Here is a 25,586-nt window from a genome sequence, read left to right as displayed (position 1 = left end):
ATTTCATCGAACCGAACACCATGTTGCTTTCGAAGCGACCACCCATGACACTCGCCATGTGGTAACCTTGAAGGGGAGTTGAGGTGGGGGTAAAAGGGGTGCGGTTGGAGATGGATCGACGCGAGGTGGGGTGGATGCAAGAGAGGGAACAGCCCAGCAGGGAACGAAGGGGGGGGAGGAGTGACATAAGTGACATAGAGACACATTGGGCTCCTCTGCGGTTTATTGCACTGGCGAGTAAGGAGTCAGGCCTCAATATGACAATAATTATAAGCCTCGTCCAGACCCCGCGATCAGATTCGCCGCAGAACGGAGCTGGCCAAAGCAATATGGGATGGGGACCTGTTCGTTGCGAAGATCGGTGACCAGCCACGACTGTACAACGCAGATAAGCCAAGGAGGTCTCATCTAAAAATAAGCGTCGAAATAAGCGTCGAAAATAAGCGTCGAGTTGTATACATCTGGTAACCTTGTCGGGAAGAGGGCCGATGACCAACTTGCATCGTAACTGGCTGGCCATCTCATCTGAATTCTCACTTGCGAAGCTGAACCGATGTGGATGGTGAATCTAGAGTAACCTCGTATAGCCGGCTTGGGTATAAGGCCTGAACGAGCAGAGAAAGACCCAGACAGATAGATAGAGTACTCCGTAGTATACATTTGCAGTATACATTGCAGTACCAGTACAGCCGTCGGCGACGATTCATCAAGCCCGGCCCCATTGCGGTCAAAGTTGGGTACTTCGAGCCAGGGGGTGTCGTACGGCCAACTTTGGAATGTCCTTGGGCAGTGATTCGTAATCCGAAGACAAATACTGGCTAAACGGGAAAGGGAACTTTGTAGGTGACTTTGTAGGTGATGCCACAAAGATCCCAGAGGTCGCAGCTTGCGTAATTGGCATAATGGCGATAATGGCGATATTGTGCAAATTATGTAAACAAATTTGTAGCGGGCTGGAAATATGAAGTATGGAGCATGTGAAGCATGAAGTATAAATCATGAGGTATGAGGTATTGGGAGGGTATGGGTAAGGTTAAGGGCTAATTCAATATTCGTCTGGAACGATGAATGAATGTGATCGATAGCGATTAAAGATTAAACGCAGGGAATGGGATGGGATGGGGAGGAGGGAATGAATGAAATGGGGGGCGTGTTCCGAGTTGGTGATCTGGTGATCTGATGATCTGAGGAGTATAGACGCAACATAACAGATGAACCCTTTTTTTCAATTCTTTTTGACTTACTTTGACATCATCGCCTGAGTTGCCCGCCGAAGCAGGTCGAATCCGCCCTCCGAACCTGACATGATGATGGACCAAATTTTCAGACTTGATCTTCTCAGTCAATGCCAGGTTCCTGTCCAAACAGATTTCCCTAAACTCTACTATGAGACACCGGTGGTTAGTAGTTGTAATTTAGTTGTACGGCAGGTGCGTGCGGCAGTGGTAGTGACGGTAACAGCGGTAGTAGTGGTTCGTCTGAACGGATTTGATAGTTGGGATGAATCTAAAATAAAATCAATTACCAGAAGGGACGTCGTTTGGTTGGAGATTTGAGGTTTGACGCGAACGTGGGGGTTTGAAAGTAAAAAGACTGAGGAGTTTTGTTGATTTGCGTGAGGGGAAAGTATTTTTTTTTTTCTGGCGTCAGTGGTTTTGGTAGCTGGTAAAATGATGTCGCGAAGGAGATGTTGCGGTTGATTGATGTCTTGCTGCTGAAAAAGGCGGGCTTCTGATTTGAGCCTGATGGACCTGATGGGCCTGATGGCGGGGCAATTCGTTAGAAGGTTAGTACGTGCTGATTGTGCTGGTTAACCCACTGATACAACATTAGACGGTTGAAAGGGTCTAAATTATGTACGTACTTCTTACTTTATCTTAATAACATTAATCCCATCCCATCCCAAGAATGGGAGCTAAAAAATCAAATCGGGGCAGTCTGCTAAAAAAGGACCCGGGAACGCCTAGTGGCTGACCAATTTCTAGCTAGTACCTACCTAGGCTCCGCCAACGCCCGGCACAGCGCGAACGGTAGACCCCAAGGTATAAGGTTCGTACCCCAACAGTACAGTTTATATAAGGAAAGTACATATGAGATACATGAAATTAGGTACTTACGATTGTTCAATGTTCTTTATCGATTTCTAAGAGGGTCGTTTACGGCGGGGTTCCTTTCTCGTGTACGAATTCAATAGGTGCAAAAGGTACGAGAGGTGAGGTAATTCACCATTTTCGAATAAATGGTGGTTTTGTCGTCAGGGTCCATGGACCAGATCTACGGTACTGTACTGTACGTGGCAACGTTAGGTACACCGGCATTCGTGTTGTTTTTCATGTGTGTCCACGTACTCTCTATTAAATTGTACATACCATAAACCACACACCAGACACCAGACAGCATACACCCGACAACATACATACAGCATACACTTATACCATACGTGCGCTACCCTTAGGGTAGTTGTCGCTTAAATTTCAGCTCTCGAGAATCACCAGTAATATCTGCCAGTAATGTCAATATCGATACTACCGGTACCGAAATCAGCCGACTATCACAAGTTCCTGATGTGATTCGGTGTGCCCTCTTGGAGAAGCCGGCGAGGTTCGGGTGCTAGTTTGACCTCGAAATAAGTCCTCCTCTCTCTATCTCTCTCTCCCTTCTCCGGCCTTGATTATTCTTACCCTGAAGGGTCTGAAAGGGGGGGAACTGTGCTATTGTGCTATTGTGATTTGATACCGTACCAGCCCGTTGTTGTGCCTAACCCAGCGGAATGCCTGATGGGGAAGGCGATCGTACCTAGGTCTGGCTAGCCGGCTATGTACGTCGAGCGAGATCTATGTCGCAATTCTGAAACTAGCCGCGATGAGAGAGTACCTGTCAACGCCGACTTTTGGCGGGAAACGGGGGAAAGGGGGGGATTAAAGTATTACAAAGGCATGATGAATTCGAATTGCAGGAAACACGGCACACGAGCAGTCGGGAATATCTCCCAATTCCAAATACCAAATACCAAATACCATTCAACTAAAGAAAGGGGACAGGCCAATTGCGGCGAAATTCAGAAAAAGGTGGAAAAGGTGGGAAAGGGTGGAGAATATCTCTACTAAGACCTTGTCAACGAATATTCGCCGGAGCGGGCAAGATCTGAGACCCAGAGACCTTGTTGATCTAGTGTATACACTATATCTTCGTACGAGACCATATAGCATCATCATACAGCACCAGCGCCAGTACCGGTACCATATTACGCCTGTTGCATTCTTAAAACAAGTTTCCCAGGTTTCATATGCGACATATGCAACGCCCGCAACGTCCGCAGAGCGCAAAACAAGCAAAAACAAGCAAGGCGGTAGAATCCGGGAGGATCTCCTTATTGACGATTCGATGACATGACACCCGACCCAAATAATATTACATATGTAGGTATACTAATGTGGGTATACTACCTACCTAGGTATGCTGGGTATGTAAGAGCCCAGAAGAGCCTACTATTGCCATGTGTTACTATCATTGGCTTCATCGACTTCATTCGGCTTCCTATATTACCTAAGATGGCACCTAAGACGGACAGATCATGGCTATGCTATGTATGCCCTAGACGTTTTTAAGGTGGCTGGTTCTTCTAGAAGTCTCGAAGTTGCGGTGTCAAGACTATTCCTATATGTATATCAAGTGATATAAGCCCAAGATGTAGTCTGTATGTACATGTAATCCATTACATACATGTACACACGGCAATCCTTCAACCTCTTTACCGCGGCACAAAGAGGTACTTAGACTACCTAACCTCCTATTTACATACATATCCCATTTACATACGTACATTGATGTGGAGACCGTCTGATAGGATATCCATGATTCCTTTTTAAATGGCGGCGGCGTCTAACCACCAGCCCTAATGCGGAACGCAGCGTTTGTCATTAATAAACCCCTGTGTACCGCTTTTCTCGCAGGACGCTTGCGTTGCCGCCAACCACAATGAAACAAACTTATCCTGAGCTATCTTAAACTAGAATTTGGCTATCTTAAACTAGAACTTGACGGCTTATCATTTAGCATCCTTCTCACAAGCTTGGAATAGCATCATGTTACAGCTTCGGGCCCTTAATCTCTTTTTGCTAATCTCCTTCCGTAGATTGGCCGTGGCTAATCCAGCACGTAAGCGGCATAACTTGTTGCTGTTATTATGTAGTTCAGCTACGCATAACACACTACTAGGTTAGACTATTGTCATCTCCAAGTGCAATTATTGCAACACTTGACTCGGGTTAAAGACAAGACTATGCTCAAAAATTCTATCTGTACTTTTATATAGGTGGCGACGAAACATGCATGGTGGTGTTTTAGGGATTATGTCAACTGTTGATGCGTTGGGAAAGGGATGCATCACGTCGACGCTGACTGACCGAAGAGGCTGCTGCAGTGCTAGGCATAATCTACTTACCTGTTACCAAAAAGCACCCATGTGTGTAGTGTATTTCCGCGCCCCTGTAACGTAGGACGGGGACGACAAAAAAGTTGTGTTTCCCAAGCATCGTCACCGACCCAGCACGGCCTATGTCAAGTGCTATTCCCAGGTACCCAACGCATGGCGTTCACATATGCCCGTGTCTCAAAAGGACATTTTAGAGTACCGATGGATGCAGCCGAGCTGTCACGCATGCGCAAGCCACTTGATCGTAATCGTGGGACTAGATGCGGGAGAAGCGGGATGGGGATCGGGGGAGGTGGTGTGAACCTGCGAGTCATGATTCAATTTTTTCTTTTCTTTTCTCAGAACCATCGCCGCTTTCTATCCATATCCGGGGTTTCATTATGGGATGGGTAGTAATCTAAAGTACACACTTCTCCCGTGGGTAACTATGTGGTATTGCACATAACCAGCCAAGCTAGCTAGATCGTAAGACCTCCCTTCTCTACCTTGTCCAGCAACGCAAGAGTGATGATATAATTAAGCAGTCGAAGCTTAGCAAATCCAAGAGCTCGGATGCCAAGGCGTTGAGCTACCCCATTTACGGATATCCGAATTTATCAACATTTCCCTTTTCTTCAAACCCGTACATCCATCCTTTTAGGCTCTCGGGGCCACGCGATACTCGCATGCCTTAGGGCTATACCTTACATACATAACCTAGGCGGTTATACCTTACATAGTACATGAAAAACCCTGAGCCGGGATCGCTAACCTCATAGCGCGCCGCGAGTCCCACCATCCCAATCCGAGCCGACGGATCGATGCCACCAACCCGCGCGGCCCCATTCGCAAATATCTTCCGTCACTCCGGGGGGCGAAGGAGAAAGAAAAAGAAAAATCCTACTTACCCCAGAGGGCGCCGATATGAATTAGCAGCAGTAAGCACCCTTTAATGCTACCTGGTTTTCTCTCTGTTTAAAGCCTTTCGGAAATTATCAGGCAGAATAGGGAGAGGGAGAGGATGAAAACGGGACCCTTGTCGCCATGTGGTAGCCGACCACCTCCAAGACCAACGGACGGCGCAGTCCCGTTTTCTAGTTCTAGAGCAGAGACGGGGAGATCGGGTATCGAGTACCATCTCCGCCAAAAGCTTGTCACCCAAGGTAAGGTTCAAGTTGGAGATATAATAAACGTACCCCTACCACGGTATCTACCGCGTATATATAGATGGACATGTAAAGATTAGAATGAAACCAAGATGGGAAGTCTAGAATTTTACTTATATCCATACATGAACACGTCCATGTCCATAGGCTTATCTAGTTTGCGATCGCCACCCATGTCTCGATATCCTTCTTCTTGAAGATTACCTCAGACGTGCCCGTCTCTCATCTTCATATGTACGCTATATCAGAGCCAGAACCCTAGGTATTTCCTATGCCGTCGAACACGTAATCATTTCTTAGGCAATCCCAATCCACGTCAACTGCCTAAAGCTATATCTTGAATACTTGAAAGCTACCTGCTAGAGTAGGTAGGTAGGTAAGGTAACATGTATCACGCACGCACAACCGATACCCCACAGATGTATCGAGGGTAGCATCCTCTTCCAGAAATGCGATTGCTCCAAATACTTAGATAACACGTGTGGCAATCGATTATACGATAAATATAGCAAGGCTAGCACCCAGCGCTTAGCATATACGCATCGAATGGAGTATGTAAATTAGTGGGATGAAAATAAACCTATGCATATTATCACACCCAGGGGTAACGCCAGTACGAGAATCTGACCATATCGGTCATGTTATAGCAACTCTAACCCAACCACCTGCCTAGGTAAGTTACTCAAATATCGAGACCTAGAACGCTTGAGCCTAAGGCTTCAGTAACAATAGCGCTGACCGGCGTAGGATGCTCATAATAGAAAAGAGTACCTAGTTCTAATTTACTAGTCGGCGATCTTGAGAATAAGGAGGTGTATCTCAACCTTTTACTAAGTCATTAGAAATAAGTATGACAATACGCGTCTCTTACGAGTCACGACAGATTGTGGAACTATATAAGGCTCGAGAACCAGGGTAGCAATATCGATCTTACACCGTGGTAGTACCCTAGTGTACCTAGGGATCATACCTTCATCAAGGGGATACAGAAGACATTTCCAACGTACCGTGGCTTCTACTCTGAACTAGAATTATGGTAATCATGGCTTTTTCGCATTTATAAGGTACCTAAACTTAGGAGTATTTCTAGATGAGCCTACTCGATATCAACACTTGAACCCAGCGCAAAGACGATACCATGGAAACCTAAACGCTCATCGATTGAAAATGTGAAAGTATCTATCTAGCTATGTCCTCGAGGTATCAGTCTCTTCGTTGGAGAACCCTCGTTATCAGCAAATAGCACTAGTATCCATATATATCGCATCAACTCAGAGTGAATGTGACGCCTAATGGTAAGCAGTCATGGCCTATTGACTGCCATGCTGCCAGAAGAACAGAAGAATCGTAACTCGATTCCCCTCCTATAGTAACGAGCTTATCGACTCCCCGTCCAAATCAAGTAGTTAGACCTAGACGCAATCCTCGAGCCGTCTCATCCCATGTCCACCTCTTACTCTCAATATCGGAGTAGTGCTAGACGAACCAAGCGCGCAAGTTCCAAGGCCATATTCGCAAACGACGAGCTTCCAGATCTCGGTATATAGTCTTGTTGTAACTTCGTATCCCCTCCCTGGCATCATTCATCCGAAAGGGAAAGGCCATTCCAATCACGTTCAGGTGGTTCGGCGTCGCTTCCTGCGCGTACCGTCCTGTTCGTCAGACTCATCACTATCCGGCTCATACGCTGCGTCGTCATCCAGCTTGCGCTTGAGACCACTACCGCGACCACGTCCTCGGCCACGGCCACGGCCACGACCACGACCACGACCGCGCTTCGATGAACGGACTGAGCTTGACGGGGAGCCCGGGGCCGGCGTAGAATAGAGACCAGTACTTGAGACGAGACTAACACCACGTTGGTGGGGGTCCTGGGGACTAGCAATATTGGAAGCAGTGTCGTTTGCAATATCCTTCTTAGCCTTAGAGACTAGCTTGATGCGGATGGGGCGAATGGGGCGACTGGGAGGGGCAGGAGGTTCCTCGGCCTCATCATCACCATCCTCCTCCTCCTCCTCATCGTCATTGCCGTCGTCTTCTTCTTCTTCTTCTTCGACGTTGCCGCCGTAGATTCCAAAAGTAGCAGCCAAGGCATCGTAAGCGCCACCATGTTGCTCCTTCCACAGCTCTCTCTTTCGTCGAATCGCAACTTCCATTCTCTCGCGCTGGTATCGCATATGCATCACATAGTCAAGAGCTGCCTGGTCGGGAATGCCCTCATCGCCAATCTGAGGTACGCTCATCTCCCTCCAATGCTCATCATCCTCGGGCTCATAGTAGGGGTCATCATTGTCCCAGTCAAGTTCGTGAGCTGTAGCTCTGAACCAGGTTTCGTAGTCGCCGTCTTCTTCTTCGCCGCGATAGTAGGGGTGACGCCAGACGTTGTTGACTACGTGGTTGGAGGGCCACATGGCATCCATTCCAGCATTTATGGTCTTCTTGCGCTGCTCGGGGTCCTCAATAGAATCCAGGTATTTGTCAGCATCGAACGGGCCGCTGTTGCTCTCAGCCATGTTGGTAAGTTCGCCGTTGACTTGAACTTCCTCGTCGATGGAGCTGATAGATTCCTCGCGGAATCTTTCGTTGGATTCTTGAGGGGATTCTTGGTAAGAATCTTCGTCGGCAACAGTAGAACTTGCCTGGTCTTGTTCAGCGATGGTGGCTAGTGGGTGCTTTCCAAGGTTGGCGAGGACACGCTCTTGATTGAGGTTAGAGATAACTAGTGCGCTATCGTAGTAGTCGCGCTTTGTCGGTAGGTCAATGGTAATAGGTTGCTCGAGAGTGTTCACGAGTTGCTTAAGCTGTCGTCGTTGAAGAATTGATAGGTGAGAGTTGAAATTGGGATAGGTGCATTGTCGAGGGAGGTTAGGATCGTAATGTCCGGGAGGGATAATTTCTAGGTTATAAAGGGGGACAGTGCCCCTCGTAACAACTCGTTGCTGCCCGGCTGCAGGAGCAGCCGCCTGCTGAGGCCCGGGGGAAGCTGGAATGGGCACAGCGTTTGCATTGGCGTCCATACTTTGAATATAAGTTAGTGTTTGCTAAGAGTGAATGTATAAGACATATTACATATTAATAAGCAGGGAAAGGAAAGACATATTAAAAAAAAAAGACTTTCCAATAAGTAGGGAAAGGAAAATCTCAATGCTACTTACTAGTAATTGGCCAGGTTATGGTTCGGCCACCGGTCAGTCCACGGCGAAGCCGGTTCTTCCGGTGGCGTTCTGGCCGGCGAGGACGGTGTATTGTTAGACCATCCTGTGGTTATCGACGCCGAGCTTAGCCCAGATAGTTGGACCCTCATCTTGAAACAGTTAGTTGACAGGTACGTTTCGAAAAGTTAGAGGGTAGTAGGTTGTGAATATATAGAGTGTAGTTTTAATTTGATGATTCGGCATACAGTATTTGATTTTGGGTTTTAAAATAACCGTGACAATTATTTTGTAGTGTGTAGACAAAATTTGAAGTGCGGAGGTGAGTAAGGGGGGGTGGACGTTGAAGTTGCATATGATGAAGTACTTGACTCACCTTGTAGTTAGGTAGTTTTCTTTTCTCTAGGAAGAGTACTTGTGGTTGTAGTTTCTTGAGCTGATTTAGGGATTGGAACAAGAAAAGAACTCGAGAGGAAACTTGAGAGGAAGAAAAGAAGAAAAGAAGAAGAAAAAAAAATCGAGTCTTGTGTTGTAAAAATTCCCGTACTTTCCTTGGACTTGGGCGGTAAGAAGAGGGGGGGCAGATTGTGGAATTATCACGGTGCTTATCGGTTCTGAACTGAGGGTTTAAGGTACCTACCTTAGGTATTAAAGATATTAAAACCTCAGGTATGCAGGTATCTTGCCCTAGATGCCCTGTAGACACCTGATCAAAATGCCAATTAAAAGTTTGCTCCCCAAAAGATGTGCATAAGCGGTGATCTTGAATTTTGGTACCAGCTCGGGTTTGTGGCCTCTTTATTCTCGACTTTCGTTTAATATCGTAGCATGATATCCGACGAACAAACAATGTGACATTGTTGGCGGGTAATGTCCCTTATTACAAAGCTCAAAGAAAGGACTACGACACTGTTCAGCAAATTACCTATATGCCTCTTGAATTTTATTATGACTTCTCGGACAATGACCTTATATTTTAGCCACTTGTGGGCGTTCTTAAATACACCCCTTTTGTATTGCATATCGTATTGTAGTGTAGTTCTAGAATAGGGGAGAAGTTAAGGGATAGAAGAGAATACATTGACTGCTTTATACAAAGAACACCTAGCGGCGTAAGAAAAAGGATAAAGTGTACTGATATGTCTGAAAATATAGTAAATATGTTTCTGTTACTGTAGTAGCTACAAAACTGTATATAATGTATACACCTGTTGTGGTGAAGGAGTTCTTATCCGTATGAGCTAAGTAGTTGGTTGTATGTCTATTTGCCCAGTCACGAAGTTTATGTCCTTTGTTTCTATATGGCTTAGCTGGTTCAGAATGGGGCTCTTTTATACCTAACTTACACCAAGACATTGTCACGCTCTAGCAAGCTATGTCATTATTATGTGGCAGACTTAACAGGAATCATAGACAACAGTTTCGAATATCTTTCGAAGCGGTCTGTTAATCTACGGGCATGCCGAAAATAAAAGGAGCTTGGGGTAGGGACAGAATGATATAGATAGAAAGACAATATATTTCCTAGGGTTGATAGTATAAAATTCCGGTGTAGAAATCCTTAGAAACTAGGTGCCAGTTTATGCTACAAGCCCGCCAGACTTAACTAGAGGAGCCCGTAAGTTCAGCAACGAGTTTCAGTAGTTGGGCCTCCGTCTCTGCCGTAACACCCTTTGGGTAGTAATGAGACTGCGGATGTTGACGGGGTAAGAGAGGATCTTCGTAGTCTCCTGCAGAGGGTTATACCCCACGGTTAGTAGAAATCCTAAACATACCTAGCTGAGGATACAAACACTTACTCATGTTGAACTTCTGGTCAGCAAGTCTAGCTCGCGCAAGATCTAGCTCTTCCCTAGACCGTTTGTCGTTCCAGGTACCCACCCTGACTTCGGAGGAGTCCGGAGTGAAGGCGGCATCGCTAAAGGAGTGCGTGGGTGTGTGAAGCTGGCCCGGTACCCGCGAGGTAAGCGGGCGAGATGAGCTGGGAGTGTTGCTCTGCATGGCTCCTGAGTATATTCTAGCTTGCGTAAGCAATGTAATAAAAAGGGTTGACTTCATATCGCTTCAAGTTAGTTATGATACCCTATCGGCTTCCAGAGTAGCAGTTGACTTACTGGGATTTAGGTGAGATATCTATGCCGCTATAAATAGGCGAGCTTATGATATTCCGAGAAACATAAAAAGATAATTTAAATAAAACAAAACAAGGTAGAAAAGAAGAAAGGAAAAGCAATATAAGCCTTGTTGTATTGAGCAAGTTATTCAGTATGTATAATATATTTGTTGCCTATCACTGTATGTTTTCAATGTTGACTCATGTCTGTTGAGTTGTTGTTGGTATGGTTTGGGTACAATCGTAGTTGGAGCTGAGGGCGGCAATAGCCGGCCCCACTCTATGACCACTACTGTGATTGGCTTTATTTCTTGTAACTCAGGTTTATCATGCACTGTAACACAAGACGTACATGTACCTAGGTACCTTACGCAGTAGGTCAGCTAGACCGCCCCAAATTAGGTAAGCCCCAAAGCTCCAAAAGCTCCACGTCAAACGCAAGGGGGTTTATGGGTTATGGGGTATGTACCTACTAAGCTCTATGTACATGTGTTAGGTACTTCTTCCCTTCCCTAACCCAATAACTCCGTTCGCGAAAAGCGAAAAATCTCCCCTCCCGCTCAATCGTCAGAGCCGTTCGTTGTATTCCCAAGACCTAATATGATTACAGTCTTATAAATGCGATTGCAAATAGAGGCAGAAGATTGGAGATAATCGATCATTCTTAGATTAATACATTAACTAAGTAGATTTACGCGAGTGCCCCGCGTTCCAATACATCTAGCTAGCTACCATGGCAAAAAGGACGGCCAAGGTCCCAAATGCCTGGGAAGACGAGGACTGGGAGGCTCAAGCAGACAAGGCCATCACGACCGAAGAAGAATCGAAGTCTCAACCGCAACCGCAGCCGCAATTGAGTAAAGCCGAGCGTCTGGCGCAGCATGCCGAGTCCAACAAGAAGCTCTGGGAATCAGCGTATGTCCCTATTCTCCCCTCCCGTAATTCCAGATAGACTAACACACACACTCACAGCGAGGCGCCTCCCGAGGCATTCCACTACCTCGCCGCGCGTTCAGACCCGCCTCTCGCGACAGGTTTCAAGTCCGCCGTCAAAGTCTTAAGCCGGAAGCCCGTCTCAGACCCTAACGCGGGCGACGGCGACGACGACGAAGACAGCAAGAAGGCCCCGCAGCTCACGCCCGAGGAGATCCTAGCCAAGCAGCAGCGGGAGCGCGAGGAGAGGCAACGGCGCTACGACGAGGCGCGCGCCAAGATATTCGGTACTAATAGTGCCGCCGTAGGAGGTTCGAACCCGTCGTCAGGCACCACGACGCCTGGCGCTGTGACGCCCCCGCGGTCGGCGGAAGGGCGGGGCCCGCGGGGCAAGGGAAGAGGTGGAAGAGGGGGTGGGGGAGGACACCGGCATAATGAGAGCCGAGGAGAGAGGGATAGGGACAGGGATAGTAACATCCAACGACCTAGTAGCCAGTCGGGCGGGGGACGGGAGCTCTACGACCCGAATTACTCACCCAAGCCCGGGGTTCAACTTGAGCGGAGGGGGAACAGCAACAACAGCGATGGTGGAGCACCCTTGTCCCGGCGCTCCACGCCGCGGGAAGAAGATCAAGTCATCCGTGCACCACGGGGTCCGGATGGGAGTGGAAGGGGAGGGTTCGGGTTCGCCAAGCGTGGCGCCAAGGGCAGTTGATATGATTACTCGGGTTCTTCTATATGCCGATCTACGATAATAATGCTACCAGCCGCCACCGATCTTGCCAGCTAACTGGACGACCCTTTCCGTGTTGCCCGCCGCTTTGTCCTTGCCCACGTCGCTCACCACCTCACGATAGCTCGTGTATACCAACCTATCGACATCTATGCCTGTTATGCTTGCCCAATGCGCCAGGGTATCTCGAATGTATGATGGAGAAATGCTGCCGACCATGTCACCTCGCACCTGATCTCCATTTTCTACGGCCAAGTTCACATCCTCGGCCTCCAGATCGAAGTCGGAGTCTTCAGCCGAAAAGTATGCTTCGTCGACTTGTGCTAACCACTGCTTCTGTTCCTGAGGCCCAGGTTTCGTCTCCAGGCCTCTCCTCTCAATTACTACCGGATCATCGACTTTGATCTGACCGCCGCCATTTGTGCAGCCCCCGGGACATGCCATGACTTCGACGTAGGCGTATTCCAGCCCAGCCGGCTTACCTGCAGGTCTCCGAGACCCGGGAACTTTTGCGCCCGGCATTCGCGACAGCTTCGGCGGCTTCAACCTCCTGACTAGATTTTGGATATTCCGGAAACCGTAATATCTCGCAGCTTTGAATATCGGCTCCCCGGTTGGCGAGGTCACGGTATACTCCACAACATCGGCGTTCCGGCCGCGTACGGTCTCGATTTTCGACCCAGGGTGTCGTGCGGAGACGTATTTTAGTGTGTAATAGAGATTGCCCCCTGAGGTTCCCGCCAGCGGGTCCGCCTGGCCCGCTCGGAGCCGCGGAGGGAAGAGAAAGCGCCCTAGGGTGGGATCAGGAAAGGGAGTTTGTAATAAGGCGGAAACAGGGGTTTTGGATAATCCGAAGAAATCAATGCTCCTCGATTCTGTTAGCATCAAGATCTCCTTGCTCGTGATAACACAATCTACATCCCTCACGCCCCTACCGGGCTGCCCATTGCCATTCCACACAGCGTCCGTAAGCTCCTCGCGGCTTGCCTCCAGCTTCTTGTCGAAGCACGGCATGACAGCTAGGTGCCATATCCGGTCGGGAGAGATTCCTAGTGTCCGACTTAACGTGGTCTTTAGAAGTGTACCCATAAGCGCTTGCGGCGACTTCACTTTCGAGATGTATGGTAAGACATGTGGATGCGTCTTCTCGGCGTAGCATACCCATCCAGGACAACTCGACGTCAAAATGGGTTTTGCGACTTTGCCCTTGTCGCTTAGCGCCTCCTCCGCGCCCAGTACTAGACATGCCTCTCTTGCTGTATTTGTGTCGACGACCCACGTAAACCCATTATTCCACTGGCCGCCCGCGCGTAGTCCTTCAGACCCCATCAACAACTGTGATATCATGCGCCCGGCATCCCGCTCGCTTACGTCTCGCCCCGCGACCGCAGCGAGGCTCGCGCGCGTCTGTGGCGACACGCTTGCTACGAAGAGCTTGCTATCTGGGTTCTCCAGGCCTTCAACTCCGAACCCGTCATCGCGCCGTATTATCCGCAACCCCGGCGCGCCGTCTAGCACGCTCAGCAGCTCCGAGTGGCTCTGCAGGCTGACGAGCACGGCTTCGGCGGAGGTCACGCAGCCGGAACAGGCCAGGCAGTCGGTCAGCGAGATCTGGGCGGGGCCTGCTGTGTTCGCGCCGGCGCTCTGTTGGCCGTCGAGGATGACTTCGTGGTCGAGGTCGCTGGGGGCGGGTTGTGCGGAGGCGGCAGGGAGGGTCTCGACGGGTTTGATACAGGCTACGCCTGGGGAGATGAAGTCGTTTAGATCGTCGGCTGAGAGAATTGCTGACATTGTGTACAGCAATGTTGGAGAGTGTGAGGAAGGGAGAGGGGAGGAGAGGAGCCGAGGCGTGGGGGACAAGTCCCCTGATTTACTTATATGGCTCCGTCGTTGGTTGGCTGGTTTGGAATATTGAATAGGTGCCTAGGAATTGCGTATAAGTCAAAACGAGTGATACAGGCGGTTAGAGGTTATAGTCAAGAATTTCCCTATTCAAGGTATAATTACGTCGACGTATGAATATAACACAAGATAGTTTCCTCTTTAGGGGGATGTGAAGTCTGGAGTCAACTGAAAGGCAAATTCTTGGAGTTTTGTAATGATTGTCGCATGGGAGTTGTAAGTACTAAGGTTGCTTTGAAATGCGGTTTATCGAATTTTTGTCATGCGAAATCGGCTCCCTAGCATTGGACGGGTGGCGGCACCCCGCTATCATGTACATATGTAAGCCCCCGTTTCCGCGGGGTTACCCTTATTTATACTTACCGTATAAATACTAAGAATCTACTGTACAATACGCTAATAACATGATTGGTGAAAGTGACGTTGCCTTCTGGACATGTTAGATACTTCCCGCATTGTTAGCTGAAAAACAGCTATTCACCTGTTAACACGATAACTTAATAGCTGTAAAAATACTTATATAAACACATTTACGTACCAAGGTAGTATAATATAATAGATGTCATAAACAGTTTACTACTTTACAAATATAAGAGATTCCTTTAAAAGAATTAGGCGGCTGTTTTTATTGTTGAGGTCGAACTGAAGGGGAAATATAACAAAGAGCAATCATTGAAGTCTAACCTAGTATGTTCGTCTATGAGACCTCTGGTTTTATACACGCACGATGAAGCCATCTGTTAGACTCTACCTTGACTTCGCTAAAATTCCTACATTTCCAAGTTTCATAATCCTCTGATAACTAGCATATATTGAACAGGTAGTTACTAAGATACTGCGGCTTAAATATCTTAGCACGCTGAATTTCTACAATTAGACATCCACTGTGGTGATAAAGATAATGTTGGATCTGGATTGAGTGTGGACATAATAAAATCTTAAACTTCACAAATTGCCATAGTACCTATAGGTATTCCTACCAACATGCAAATGGTATTGTTACGGAAGAAAATCCTATTTGGGAAAAGGCAAGGAGCCTATGTTCCGTGCCTATGTCATAAAACCAAAAGCTGGCCGAGTATCATCAGATAAACTGATATCGAAACTTGGATTTGCCCATGAACTGAAGGAAAACAAGAATAAAAATAGAATGAACGCGTCTGCTACAGAAGCATTGATAATCTATCTCATCGCACTGAGATCTGTAAAGAGACCAATCACCCTATCGAGTTTTATTCATTCTTGGTGCCGAAGTGTACCGTCGAGGTAGCAGTTTGCATGCGCAATATTATTCGACACTTCATCTCAAAGCACACTCCCTCGAGTGCAGCCGATCTGCCATCTCATTTCGTCGGGGGCGTCGTTATCATATCGGCTTAGACAGGGGCCACCTTAACACATCTCGAAACAGCATTCGCAGCAGTCGGCACAGCACTCGCATCCTTCCTCACAGACGAAACAGCAGCACAGCGCTGCCAGACAGCCTTGGAGACAGCCACCGCCGCCACCCTGCTTCCTTTCTTGAGGGGGTTGTTGCTGGTACTGCATCTGGGGTTGACCCTGAGGAGGGCCATAGTACTGGCCTTGAGGAGGACCATACGCCTATGATTTGATTGAGTTAGCTTCTAGCCTGTGGATTTCTATAACCTGTAGTGAAGAGAAATGTTGCCGTTCATATATAGAACTAAGGTGACATTTCGGCCTGCTATTACGTGCTGACCCAGAGGTTTGGGGATCGCGGGGTGCAGCGCAGGCATCAAGTGTTGTCTTGGCAGATGAGTTATGATGTCTCAATGGGATTGCGACATGTATTGGGGATTCTAAGGACGTTGAAGCGATTTACTAAATTGCGACATACCGGCTGAGGCGCTTGCGGGTAGCCACCGGCATAACCCTGAGGAGGACCCTGCTGGTAGTAATCGTGACTAGCCATCTGGGATGATTTGATGGATGTAAGTCGAATTCGGGATCCTGCGACAACAAGATTGAGTTAGCCAAGAGCCATGGCGGCGCGGTTAGGTCAATCGCCAAGAACATAAGCTTTAGAGCCTCAATCGAATGACCATCATTAGCTAAATGCGCCATACGTACTTTATTCAGATATGAAGATGTTTTGTTCGCGTCCAAACGTCGAAAACGATGGAATAGGTCGGGTTGTTCTGGAGGATCAAAATGAAGGAAAAGTTGATGGTGACGACGAGAAGCTTGATAATAATAGTTGAGTTCGCGAGAAGTGTCAGAGTGTAAATGAAAAAAGGGAAAAAGAAGGCGGTGGGTCAAATATGAATGCAAATGTATTGCTAAGGTACCAGATACATCAAAAATAAGACCTGTAACTGTAGATGAATTGAGATCTGATGGTCATGCATTCCTTCTTTGGAAGAGAGTTTCAAGGGATACACAATGTACCTTAGCTGTACAGCTGTATTGAAATAACTGGAATTACTGGAATTGCTACCTGCATTGGGTACCTCATAGTTGGGTAGGCGCCTTAGCGCATTTGCATGGTACTATTTCTGGCGCTTTCTCTTGCTGTCTCGGATGGCAGGTGGGTTGCTATCGCAAGCTGCAGCGGTGCTGTGCGGCTAAACGGCACGTAACTCAAAGTGGCTCAGCGGCTATCGTCGTTAACAATTTACGTATTGAATGTACATATGTAAATACCAGTACCTACCTACACGTAGGTACGCCACTGTTTTGCCTTTCGAGGGTCGTCGAAACGCGTCATACCTGAAACTAATAGCCCCTTATTCACTTTTATATATAAGTACTTATTCACTTTTATATATTAGTAAGTACTTGTCCATATTGAATATCCGTGTATACGCGCACATCGTAAAATTACAGTTGTGCAAAATGTTCCTTTTGCGCAACAACATCATCTCAACCAGTTACATACAACATCTGCTAGAAACTCCACATTGGCGGCCTCCCATCTTTCATCAGCCACGTACGGGTAGTATGTACGTATGCGCTGGAAGGCTTTGAATATCTCCACCGGCTTAGCCCATTTACGTCCGCGTGGGAATGGTAAGTACTAAGAAAGGCTTAGAGAGATATGAAAGGCTATCTCGGTTTACACTAAAAAGGCCGAGATATCCGTCCAATACCTGTATATGTAGTGAATAAGATACTATATGTGGTTAGTTGTCTATATACGGATTATATGTAGGGATTCCAAGTCCCATGTGATCTACACTATATGTAGGTACGTACTTCCGTCAATGATTTCCCATGTGCATACAAGGTTCCTAATTGGAAGATAATCGGTCTAGCAACATTGAACTTGTCAATATTGCTACTTTACTGCGTTAAAAGAGAAACTAACGTAAGGCACGAACCAAACCTAGGTACTGTACCAACTCTTTCTTCGCCAAAGCCGGATATCCCCGTCCATGTAGGACCCTGCTTGCTTGGATGTGCTTGTATGTACAATGGAGCATCAAAAGCAGGTCCAATCACATGTAGGGCTGAAAGATTCCGAATGCCAAGATATCAAAGAGGAGCCTTAATTTATTAGGACACGCTGAATTACGGGGAATATTGATTGATTTTTCGTATATAAAAGTGCGGTTTTCTTTTTCTTATTCAGCTAACTACGAAAAAAAGGATAAATGAAACAAACTCTTCTCATGTCAGGTCTCTCCGTTGAGTTGCTATCAACTGCTCCTTGGCTAGGTAATTCTCCAAATCAACGGCCGCTGTCATACTTGTCGTGGCATCGTTTTGTAGGCGAAGATAATAAATAGTAAATCACTGCCCGTCTAGCTGCACATAATTGGCAGGGAACAAACCCGAATCCCCTTTGTAATGACCGAACCACCAGTCCTCGTCGGGGAATTCTAGGTTAGTAATCGTAGCCCCCTCGGGGAAGCTTAGTTCTGTCACGTTCGTTAATTATGCTACCCTACTAGTAAATTAATTAGATATGGGTTTGCTTACCGTTGTCTTCAGCAGCTTCGTAGTCAAACTGGGCTGTAGCTGTATGTCCGCTACCCGCTGCTGGCTCGGGTTCAGTCTCGGCAGCCGGCACAGGCGGAGGAGGTGCTTCATGGCTGGCTGTAGGTGCTGGTGCCGGTTCCTCCGTCTCATCATCGACAAGTTCAACGTAGTTGCTAGGGAACAGGCCCGTCTCGCCTCGCGAGTTGGTACCCATCCACCAGTCCTCGTCAACCATTTCGATATTGGTGACGTACTCGCCTTCGCGAAGTTCCAATTCATTGTCTTCAGCTTTCTCGTAATCGTATTGGATTAGGGCACGTTTGCCTCCGCTGGAAGCCGCTGGTGCTTCTGCCACTTGCTCGTGGCCAAACTGGGATTCAGCAACGGCAGTAGCAGCCGCGCGAGGATCGTGAGTCTCCTCCTCCGCTGGTAGTTCTTCTTTAGGGAGTTCTTGTTCGATAGGTCGAACGGGGAGTGATCGGGGAGGTTCGTGCACCGGCTCAATCTCAGGCTCAGATCCACGAGGGACAGGCACTGCCACGCGAACAGGTGATGGTTCTCGCACGTGCTCCCGTTCTTGTTCTCGTTCGAGCTCCTCATCCTCATCTGTGACTGGAGGTGGGCGTGGAGGCATACCGGGAAGTGCAAAACCACCGGTAGGTGCTCCGTCCGAAGGCCGGGAGGCCAAAGGCGGCGGAGGTGGTGCTCGCTCATTATCTTCAGCGGGTGATGGAACTTTCGGTGCAGATGGGGCGGGAGAGATTATTTGAGTTGTTTCCTTGAAACGGTCGCGTATGGCACTAACGCTTCCCGCTGGAGATGCCGGTGCCTCTTGGCTAGTCTCGGTCTCGCCAGTCTTTTGCCCCGTAATGCTACGACTGTATGATCCCGTCTGGACCGGTGCCCAACTTTTCCCCTTATAACTGCTCTGCCAACCACCTCCTCCGCTCTTCTGCGCTTGGACAGGGGATACCGGAGGATTGTTGATCCCAGAAACAGAGCCTTGCTGTGCCTTCTTCTCGGCCCAGATTTGAGCAGGCGTCTTGCCTCCCTGATCGGCGAAGGTTCGACTAGCAGATCCCACCGGAGGCGCGACGGGTGTTGGCGAAGGGCTGCCCAAACCCAATGCGCCAGGAGTAGGTGCCTTGGTGCCTGTGAATGTAGATGCGCCACCCCATTTCTTTGCGACCTTAGGCTTGGGAAGCTCCGTAATACGCTCGGCTTGCGTAAACGCTGCAGTTCGCTCTGCTAGAGACTTCGGTGGTTCTTCAGCTTCGGGGGCGGGTTCAGGTTCCGCTGGCTTCTGTGCCTTAGCTCGGATCGCAGCGATGTCAACTTTGCCTACCGGCTCATAAGCACCCTTGACTGGTATCGGTCGATCGTCTTGTTTGTTCCTCGCTGCAGCTCGAATAGCAGCGATATCGACCTTCCCAACGGGTTGGTATCCTCCCCCGATTGTATCCCTAGGCTTGTCGTCTTGCTGGCTTGAACCGTTAAACCTTGAGGGCTCTTGTTTCTGGCCTGTCAACTCGGCCAGGTTGACTTTGGTTGGCTTATACGCCGATTCCACCTTTTCAAGCTCGGTCCGCGAAACCTGCGGTGCATCCCCCCAGCCGTCGTCATTTGTCTTTCGCAGACTTGCGTTTCGTGCAGCGACTATGGGGTTACTAGACGAGTTCGAAGTTGTAGAGAAGACAGGCTTCGACTTTACTGGAGGGGGTGCTCCTCCAGTTTGCACAGGCGCACTTCCACCCGCTGTATACTTGGCACCAGACGCATCAGAGATTTTCTGGAGGATATTTGCGGGCTCGAGGTCGGTGTCGGAGCGAGCTGTGATTTGAACATGGTATCCCTAGCTGTAGTCAGTATCGTGTTCTAATACCGGAAAGAAGTTAGATTACATACATGAAGAACTTTAGAAACGGCATTTAAATGACTCGTGAAGTAGCCTTTCGTCCTCTCGGGAACACCTCCGCCGCACTACAAGCTGTTAGCTAATTTATTATAATTCTCAGTCGAAAAGGAGTAAGAAAACGAACCCATGCAATTAGAGCATATTTAGGCAGACCTGTATTCGGATCCTTAACTTTAAGGAAAGCGAATTGGATACGACCTTCGCTGAAGTCCTCAATAAGATCCTCTAGTTCTCCAGAGCCGGTTGACTGAACTTTCAGAACACTTTCCTTGTTCCCAGTATCTTGGAAAACATTGGCTAGAGGGGCTTGTACGTAGAATAGGGCCCATTGACCATATGTAGAAGAACTCCCTGAAGGCGGAGGCGGTGCATTGACAACTCCCTGGTAACTGCTCTTGATCGAGGGACCATTTATAGAAAGATTTAACGAAGCCATTTTTTGGAGAGGAGGAGAGGGAATATGTTATAACAGTTGGTTTCGTCTATAGTCTATCGTCGATGTCGAGGCTTGGTGGAATACAACCTGGGTAGAATAGGTAGTAAGTAACACAAGGAGTAATAAATTCGAGTGAGTGGGGGTGATGTCACAACAACCAGGGGGAGAGAGCTTCAAGTATTTACGCTGCTCAAACCCAACCTTAGGTAGTTATATCTGACCAGCCTGGACTAAGTACCTATTCAAATGATATGTAACTTAGACTTGTCTCGATGGTGATTGCGTGAGTAACATTAACATGTTAGAGTTAGAAAGGAAAGAGAGGAAGTTCTTGGTAGTTCCAATTTATCGATAGTTTCGATTCGTGCCTGGCAGCCTGGCGAGCAATCGCAGCTTATTACGAAATGAAAGTGGGCTGTGTTTGGTTTTTGGTGCCCGGCCTTCGGGGTCGCCTTCTAACCGGTATGAGAGTACGTACAGTAGGTACATTCACTATGCAGACCGAGCAGCCCAACTTCTCCAATTGAAGCCCAGACCTTACCTAAAGCTTGTGATACCCCACGTGTTATTGTACATAGAGGTGAATACATTTCATTACCTACCCCTGCTTGAATGCCCAACATAACTCACAATTCGCATAAATTTATTCCAACCTGTTATCCATCATCCATCTTGTGCATAGGTAGGCATTTAAAAGCTCTACCTGTTAAACGCTTATCGCAACAAACGCGGCCGCCAATGCTAATGCGCGCGGAAGCATCCCATCGCTAGAAATAATTTAGAGATTCCTTGTTGATTGCTGGCTGTCTCAGCTCATCAGCCTTTTCCCTTCCTCCAACCTCCAACACTAGGTACAATTTACTTCCCTTTCCCTCCCTTTGTCATCCATCTAGCCTACCTACCTAGGTTTACCTTAATCTAAATTCCATTTTCCATCAACCTCTAATTCCTCTCCTCGAAATATTCAATAATAATATCGAATTGTAGTAATTGCGTAAGATTGCGCCTATAACTTATTCGTTTCCCCATCTCGCAGCAGCGCGGGCTCGCTCCGTCTACGCCCTCTTACGCTTAGATTATTTAAAAGCCGAGCGCGATCCAAGATGGTGCTGCTGTCAGATTCGTCCTCAATCAGCTCTTTATCATCCGACTCGCCTGAAGCCGACAACGATTTCGATGATACCGGCGTCGTTGATGAACCAGCGCCCCCTCCCTTCAAACGACAGAAATTAGGCGACAGGTCGAGAGCTTCTTCCTCCATTCATATAGAACCCGAGCCCGAACAAGAATCAGACCATGATCTCGATGGCGATATCTCGTCAGACACTTCGGGTGATATACCCAATTCCCCCATCAATGCTAAACTCGACGAGGACGAATTCCAGGAGCAGGTCACGGTATGCGCCTGGGACGGATGCAGGGTAGGCGACTTGGGGAATATGGACAAACTAGTTGAACATATTCATAACGACCATATCGAGAGCCGCCAGAAAAAGTATACTTGCGAATGGATTGGATGCCCCAGGAAGAGTTTACCACATGCAAGTGGTTACGCATTGAAAGCTCACATGAGAAGCCACACGAGGGAGAAGCCATTCTACTGTTATTTGCCCGGTAAGATCATCGAGCTCCATCGTACGAGGGGAATAGGAACTGATAATAGTAGAATGTGACCGTGCGTTTACAAGGTCCGACGCATTAGCGAAACATATGCGAACAGTCCACGAGACCGAGGCTCTGCGTCCATCCGATCCCGTACCCAAGTCAATGCAAACCCAGTCCGGCCCTAAATCTGGAAAGCTCAAGATCATAATCAAGACCCCTCAGTCGCACGCCGCAGGTCAAGACGATGCCGTGGACGATGGGGATACCGGCTCAGACATAGCAGACTTTTTTACACCATTGACGGAGCAACAGGGCTTCTCCAGCAAGGAGCTTACCATGGATATGAAGTCTCTGTACAAGCTGTGTGTAGCAAATCTCAAGTGGGCGACGAAAGATAGCGAGACGCTGAAGCGACAGTGCAAACAGATGGAAGAGGCATATAGGCAGGAATGGCTAGAGAAGGAAGCTCTATTAGACCAAGTCATCCAAATCGAGGAAGACTGGTGGCAACGACGCGAGTTGGTTCTCGAGGCAGAGGCAAATACTCGAATAGCTAAGAAGGGAGAGGGAAGCCTTGCGCCGGAGGATACTCAGGATAACGCCAACGGCTCGCAGGTTACTGCGGCCAGTTTAAGCCAGCTCACGGACTAAAGAGCTAAAGAAGGAGAAGTACCCCTTTCAAATCAGTTATGAAAAGCCAATGCTATGTAGTCCACATCTATTCGTGGATTATAGAAAGGTTTTAGATATCGCGAATAGCAGCGCAGGGAAGCGCTTGGGGGTTTAAGCATTGCCACGAGTGTATTCCCAAGCTTCCAGGGAATATAATAATACATCGAGCAGGGACGGCGTCATTAGTTAGGTGAAATATACTAATTGTAATTTCACCCCTTGTACAGGCTGCGAAGTTAGTGGTGCCTTGTTCCGTTGAATTTCAGAGTGCTCCTTAATATCATTAAAGTCTACCTGATAGCCATTTTCAATGTTGAACTTCTACTGAAAGCAGCAAACCACGAAGCTCAAGTTATAAAGGTAGACATAGTAAAAAGAACAATAATTACCATCTTTTAGCTTAAGATGCGAGGCGCATTTCCTGTAAAATATCCTTTTAAAAATATTTCGTCCTAACCTGCAAAAACCAAGGATTCGAAGATGTCTATCGTGGTAAGCATTTGAATATGCAGCTTAGAAATATTAAAAGGGTTAGAACAGACCGTGATATTATTAAGCCAGTGACAAAGGTACATAGTAACGGAAGGGATGTTGTCTTTGAAATATTCCATATATAGGTAGGTAGGAATCACCCAAAATGACGCAATAGTTTCCGGAGACTTCGAAGGCGCTAACAGATAAGGATCCCTTAAGTGAAAAGGTAATCAACTGCCCCTCCATTGGACATTTAACATTTAACCCACCTTCAACCTTTAAACTTCCTAACCGGCGCATTGATCGGAGGGGCGAACTAAGTTCCCCAAATATTCCCAAATACACCATCAAAACAGCCAACTACTAGATCAATACGTACCCATTTGCGCCTGCTTCTTGTTTTGTTTGTAACTATACAAGGCCAGGTCTACATATAAACACGACACGAAAGTTCAATCACTACAACTTCACATAGAAAACAATTCATCGCGAACGACAAGATGGGGTTGGTGAAGGAGATTACTTCCCAGAACGAGTGGGAAACCTTCGTTGGATCGCTTCCCAAATCAACCCTCCTCATCATCTTCTTCCATGCCCCCTGGGCCGCACCATGCGCACAAATGGCCAAGGTTATCGAGACGCTCGCGAACGACTACTCTGCGAATGGTGCGCCCCCCACGAGCTGGGTTTCTATCAATGCCGAGGAGCTCAGTGACGTATCCGAGATCTACGATGTCGTCGCCGTGCCCTACGTCGTCCTACAACAAAACGACCAGGTCCTCGATGCCGTCAGCGGTTCTAACGCTGCGGCGCTACGGAAGGTCATCGAGACGCACGCTCCACTAAAGCCCGACGCGACCAACGGTAACAAACCAGATACCACAGGGGAGGACTCCTTAAATAATGGCGGGGACGTGCTGAACCCTGAGGAGGAGCTTAACAAACGATTAACAGGTCTGGTCAACGCGGCGCCTGTCATGCTGTTCATGAAGGGCACGCCTAGCGAGCCGAAATGTGGATTTTCGCGTCAGCTTGTTAACATTCTCCGAGAGCGCAGCGTTAAGTACGGGTTCTTCAACATCCTCGCAGACGACGATGTTCGGCAAGGTCTTAAGAAATTTGCGGACTGGCCGACATACCCGCAGCTGTGGGTTTCGGGCGAGCTGGTCGGTGGTCTAGATATTGTGAGTTCTTCCTTTAACTCTACTGTATTCCCCTGAAGGGAATTCTAGCTAATACGTCGTTTCAACGCAGGTCAAAGAGGAATTGGAGAAGGAGCCCGATTTCTTCAAGAAATTCAGCGTTCCTAAAGGATATGGTGCTGCTGCTGCTTGAATCCCACATTGAGATGATGGAGGGACTACGTAGCTACTTACTACCTATGATCTAAGTGTATGCCGAACATTGCATGCCATGAATGATTACGACAGATTCTATCCGACACAGATATCGAAGTGGGTTGGGAACCTACGTCTCCAGGTGTGTACCCGGGTGGATTTTGGGATCTGAAAGCTTCTTTTAGTTGCTTCGACGTCTATCTTATGCGATATGTTCCATTGTTTCTCTTCCATGTGGAGCAAGGGGGTTAATGAGGTCGATATGCTTATGCCAATGCTATGACGAATGATCGTACAAGGGACCATAGCTAGTGCCTCGACCTACATACCATAATACGAATGAATTAAGCCAGTAATCATATTTATCAGTTATCTCGAAATTATAAGTGATTGAATATAGTATTAATATCATGAAATGAAACCGTCTTTTATGATTTGCCTCTACGTTTGCGTCCAACTTCCCAATATTATACCTACCAAGATAACCGATGATATATCTACGCGACTATAATACGCGGCAATTTAAACCAGCAGCTTTAGAAAGCTATAGTTATTTAAGGTTAACCTATCAAGACATGATCTCATTTTAGCTCCATGGCACATATTATTTGTTCCTGAATACACCCTATATTTCGTCGTTAAACAAGGAGAGCATGGGTGGTTGTCTTGACAAAATAGGGGGTGACAGTCACAATATCGATCTTCTAGTCGATTGAATGTCAAACAGAAGCATATTGGCAAAGGCAATGATGAATTATTTGTAGAGAAAGCTCTTCTTTCCCTGCGATGTTT

At 47.6% G+C, this 25,586-nt stretch overlaps 7 protein-coding genes across 7 annotated transcripts; 3 read left to right on the top strand and 4 right to left on the bottom strand.

The window, feature by feature from the left end:
- Nucleotides 1-6,806: 6,806 nt before the first annotated feature.
- F5Y00DRAFT_226318 (uncharacterized protein) lies at nucleotides 6,807-8,674 on the bottom strand. Its single transcript, XM_048006321.1, has one exon. The coding sequence runs from the start codon at nucleotides 8,595-8,597 to the stop codon at nucleotides 7,197-7,199; it is 1,401 nt and encodes a 466-aa protein (XP_047868827.1). The 5' UTR covers nucleotides 8,598-8,674; the 3' UTR covers nucleotides 6,807-7,196.
- Nucleotides 8,675-10,055: 1,381 nt separating this feature from the next.
- Nucleotides 10,056-11,060, bottom strand: F5Y00DRAFT_226317 (uncharacterized protein). Its single transcript, XM_048006320.1, has 3 exons — nucleotides 10,847-11,060; nucleotides 10,532-10,784; nucleotides 10,056-10,462 (listed from the first exon to the last, which is right to left on the bottom strand). Exons 2-3 carry the CDS (start codon nucleotides 10,731-10,733, stop codon nucleotides 10,335-10,337), a joined length of 330 nt encoding a protein of 109 aa, XP_047868826.1. The 5' UTR covers nucleotides 10,734-10,784; nucleotides 10,847-11,060; the 3' UTR covers nucleotides 10,056-10,334.
- A 518-nt stretch (nucleotides 11,061-11,578) lies between these two features.
- F5Y00DRAFT_258152 (uncharacterized protein) lies at nucleotides 11,579-12,493 on the top strand (the record flags this gene model as incomplete). Its single annotated transcript, XM_048010657.1, has 2 exons — nucleotides 11,579-11,760; nucleotides 11,818-12,493. 2 exons carry the CDS (start codon nucleotides 11,579-11,581, stop codon nucleotides 12,491-12,493), a joined length of 858 nt encoding a protein of 285 aa, XP_047868825.1.
- F5Y00DRAFT_156158 (cytosolic Fe-S cluster assembly factor nar-1) lies at nucleotides 12,397-14,710 on the bottom strand. Its single transcript, XM_048004621.1, has one exon. It carries the CDS (start codon nucleotides 14,300-14,302, stop codon nucleotides 12,539-12,541), a length of 1,764 nt encoding a protein of 587 aa, XP_047868824.1. The 5' UTR covers nucleotides 14,303-14,710; the 3' UTR covers nucleotides 12,397-12,538.
- A 2,991-nt stretch (nucleotides 14,711-17,701) lies between these two features.
- F5Y00DRAFT_226309 (uncharacterized protein) lies at nucleotides 17,702-21,091 on the bottom strand. Its single transcript, XM_048006319.1, has 5 exons — nucleotides 20,945-21,091; nucleotides 20,395-20,793; nucleotides 20,261-20,335; nucleotides 18,356-20,207; nucleotides 17,702-18,294 (listed from the first exon to the last, which is right to left on the bottom strand). The coding sequence occupies exons 2-5, from the start codon at nucleotides 20,704-20,706 to the stop codon at nucleotides 18,167-18,169; spliced, it is 2,367 nt and encodes a 788-aa protein (XP_047868823.1). The 5' UTR covers nucleotides 20,707-20,793; nucleotides 20,945-21,091; the 3' UTR covers nucleotides 17,702-18,166.
- A 325-nt stretch (nucleotides 21,092-21,416) lies between these two features.
- F5Y00DRAFT_226306 (uncharacterized protein) lies at nucleotides 21,417-23,432 on the top strand. Its single transcript, XM_048006318.1, has 2 exons — nucleotides 21,417-22,320; nucleotides 22,373-23,432. The coding sequence occupies exons 1-2, from the start codon at nucleotides 21,810-21,812 to the stop codon at nucleotides 22,960-22,962; spliced, it is 1,101 nt and encodes a 366-aa protein (XP_047868822.1). The 5' UTR covers nucleotides 21,417-21,809; the 3' UTR covers nucleotides 22,963-23,432.
- A 193-nt stretch (nucleotides 23,433-23,625) lies between these two features.
- On the top strand, nucleotides 23,626-25,174 carry F5Y00DRAFT_226304 (glutaredoxin). Its single transcript, XM_048006317.1, has 2 exons — nucleotides 23,626-24,641; nucleotides 24,712-25,174. Exons 1-2 carry the CDS (start codon nucleotides 23,958-23,960, stop codon nucleotides 24,790-24,792), a joined length of 765 nt encoding a protein of 254 aa, XP_047868821.1. The 5' UTR covers nucleotides 23,626-23,957; the 3' UTR covers nucleotides 24,793-25,174.
- Nucleotides 25,175-25,586: the final 412 nt, after the last annotated feature.

The sequence above is a fragment of the Daldinia vernicosa genome (genome assembly GCF_022497035.1).
Source record: "Daldinia vernicosa strain CBS 139.73 unplaced genomic scaffold F5Y00scaffold_5, whole genome shotgun sequence".
NCBI lineage: Eukaryota > Fungi > Ascomycota > Sordariomycetes > Xylariales > Hypoxylaceae > Daldinia > Daldinia vernicosa.
This window is presented reverse-complemented; position numbering and strand designations above follow the sequence as displayed.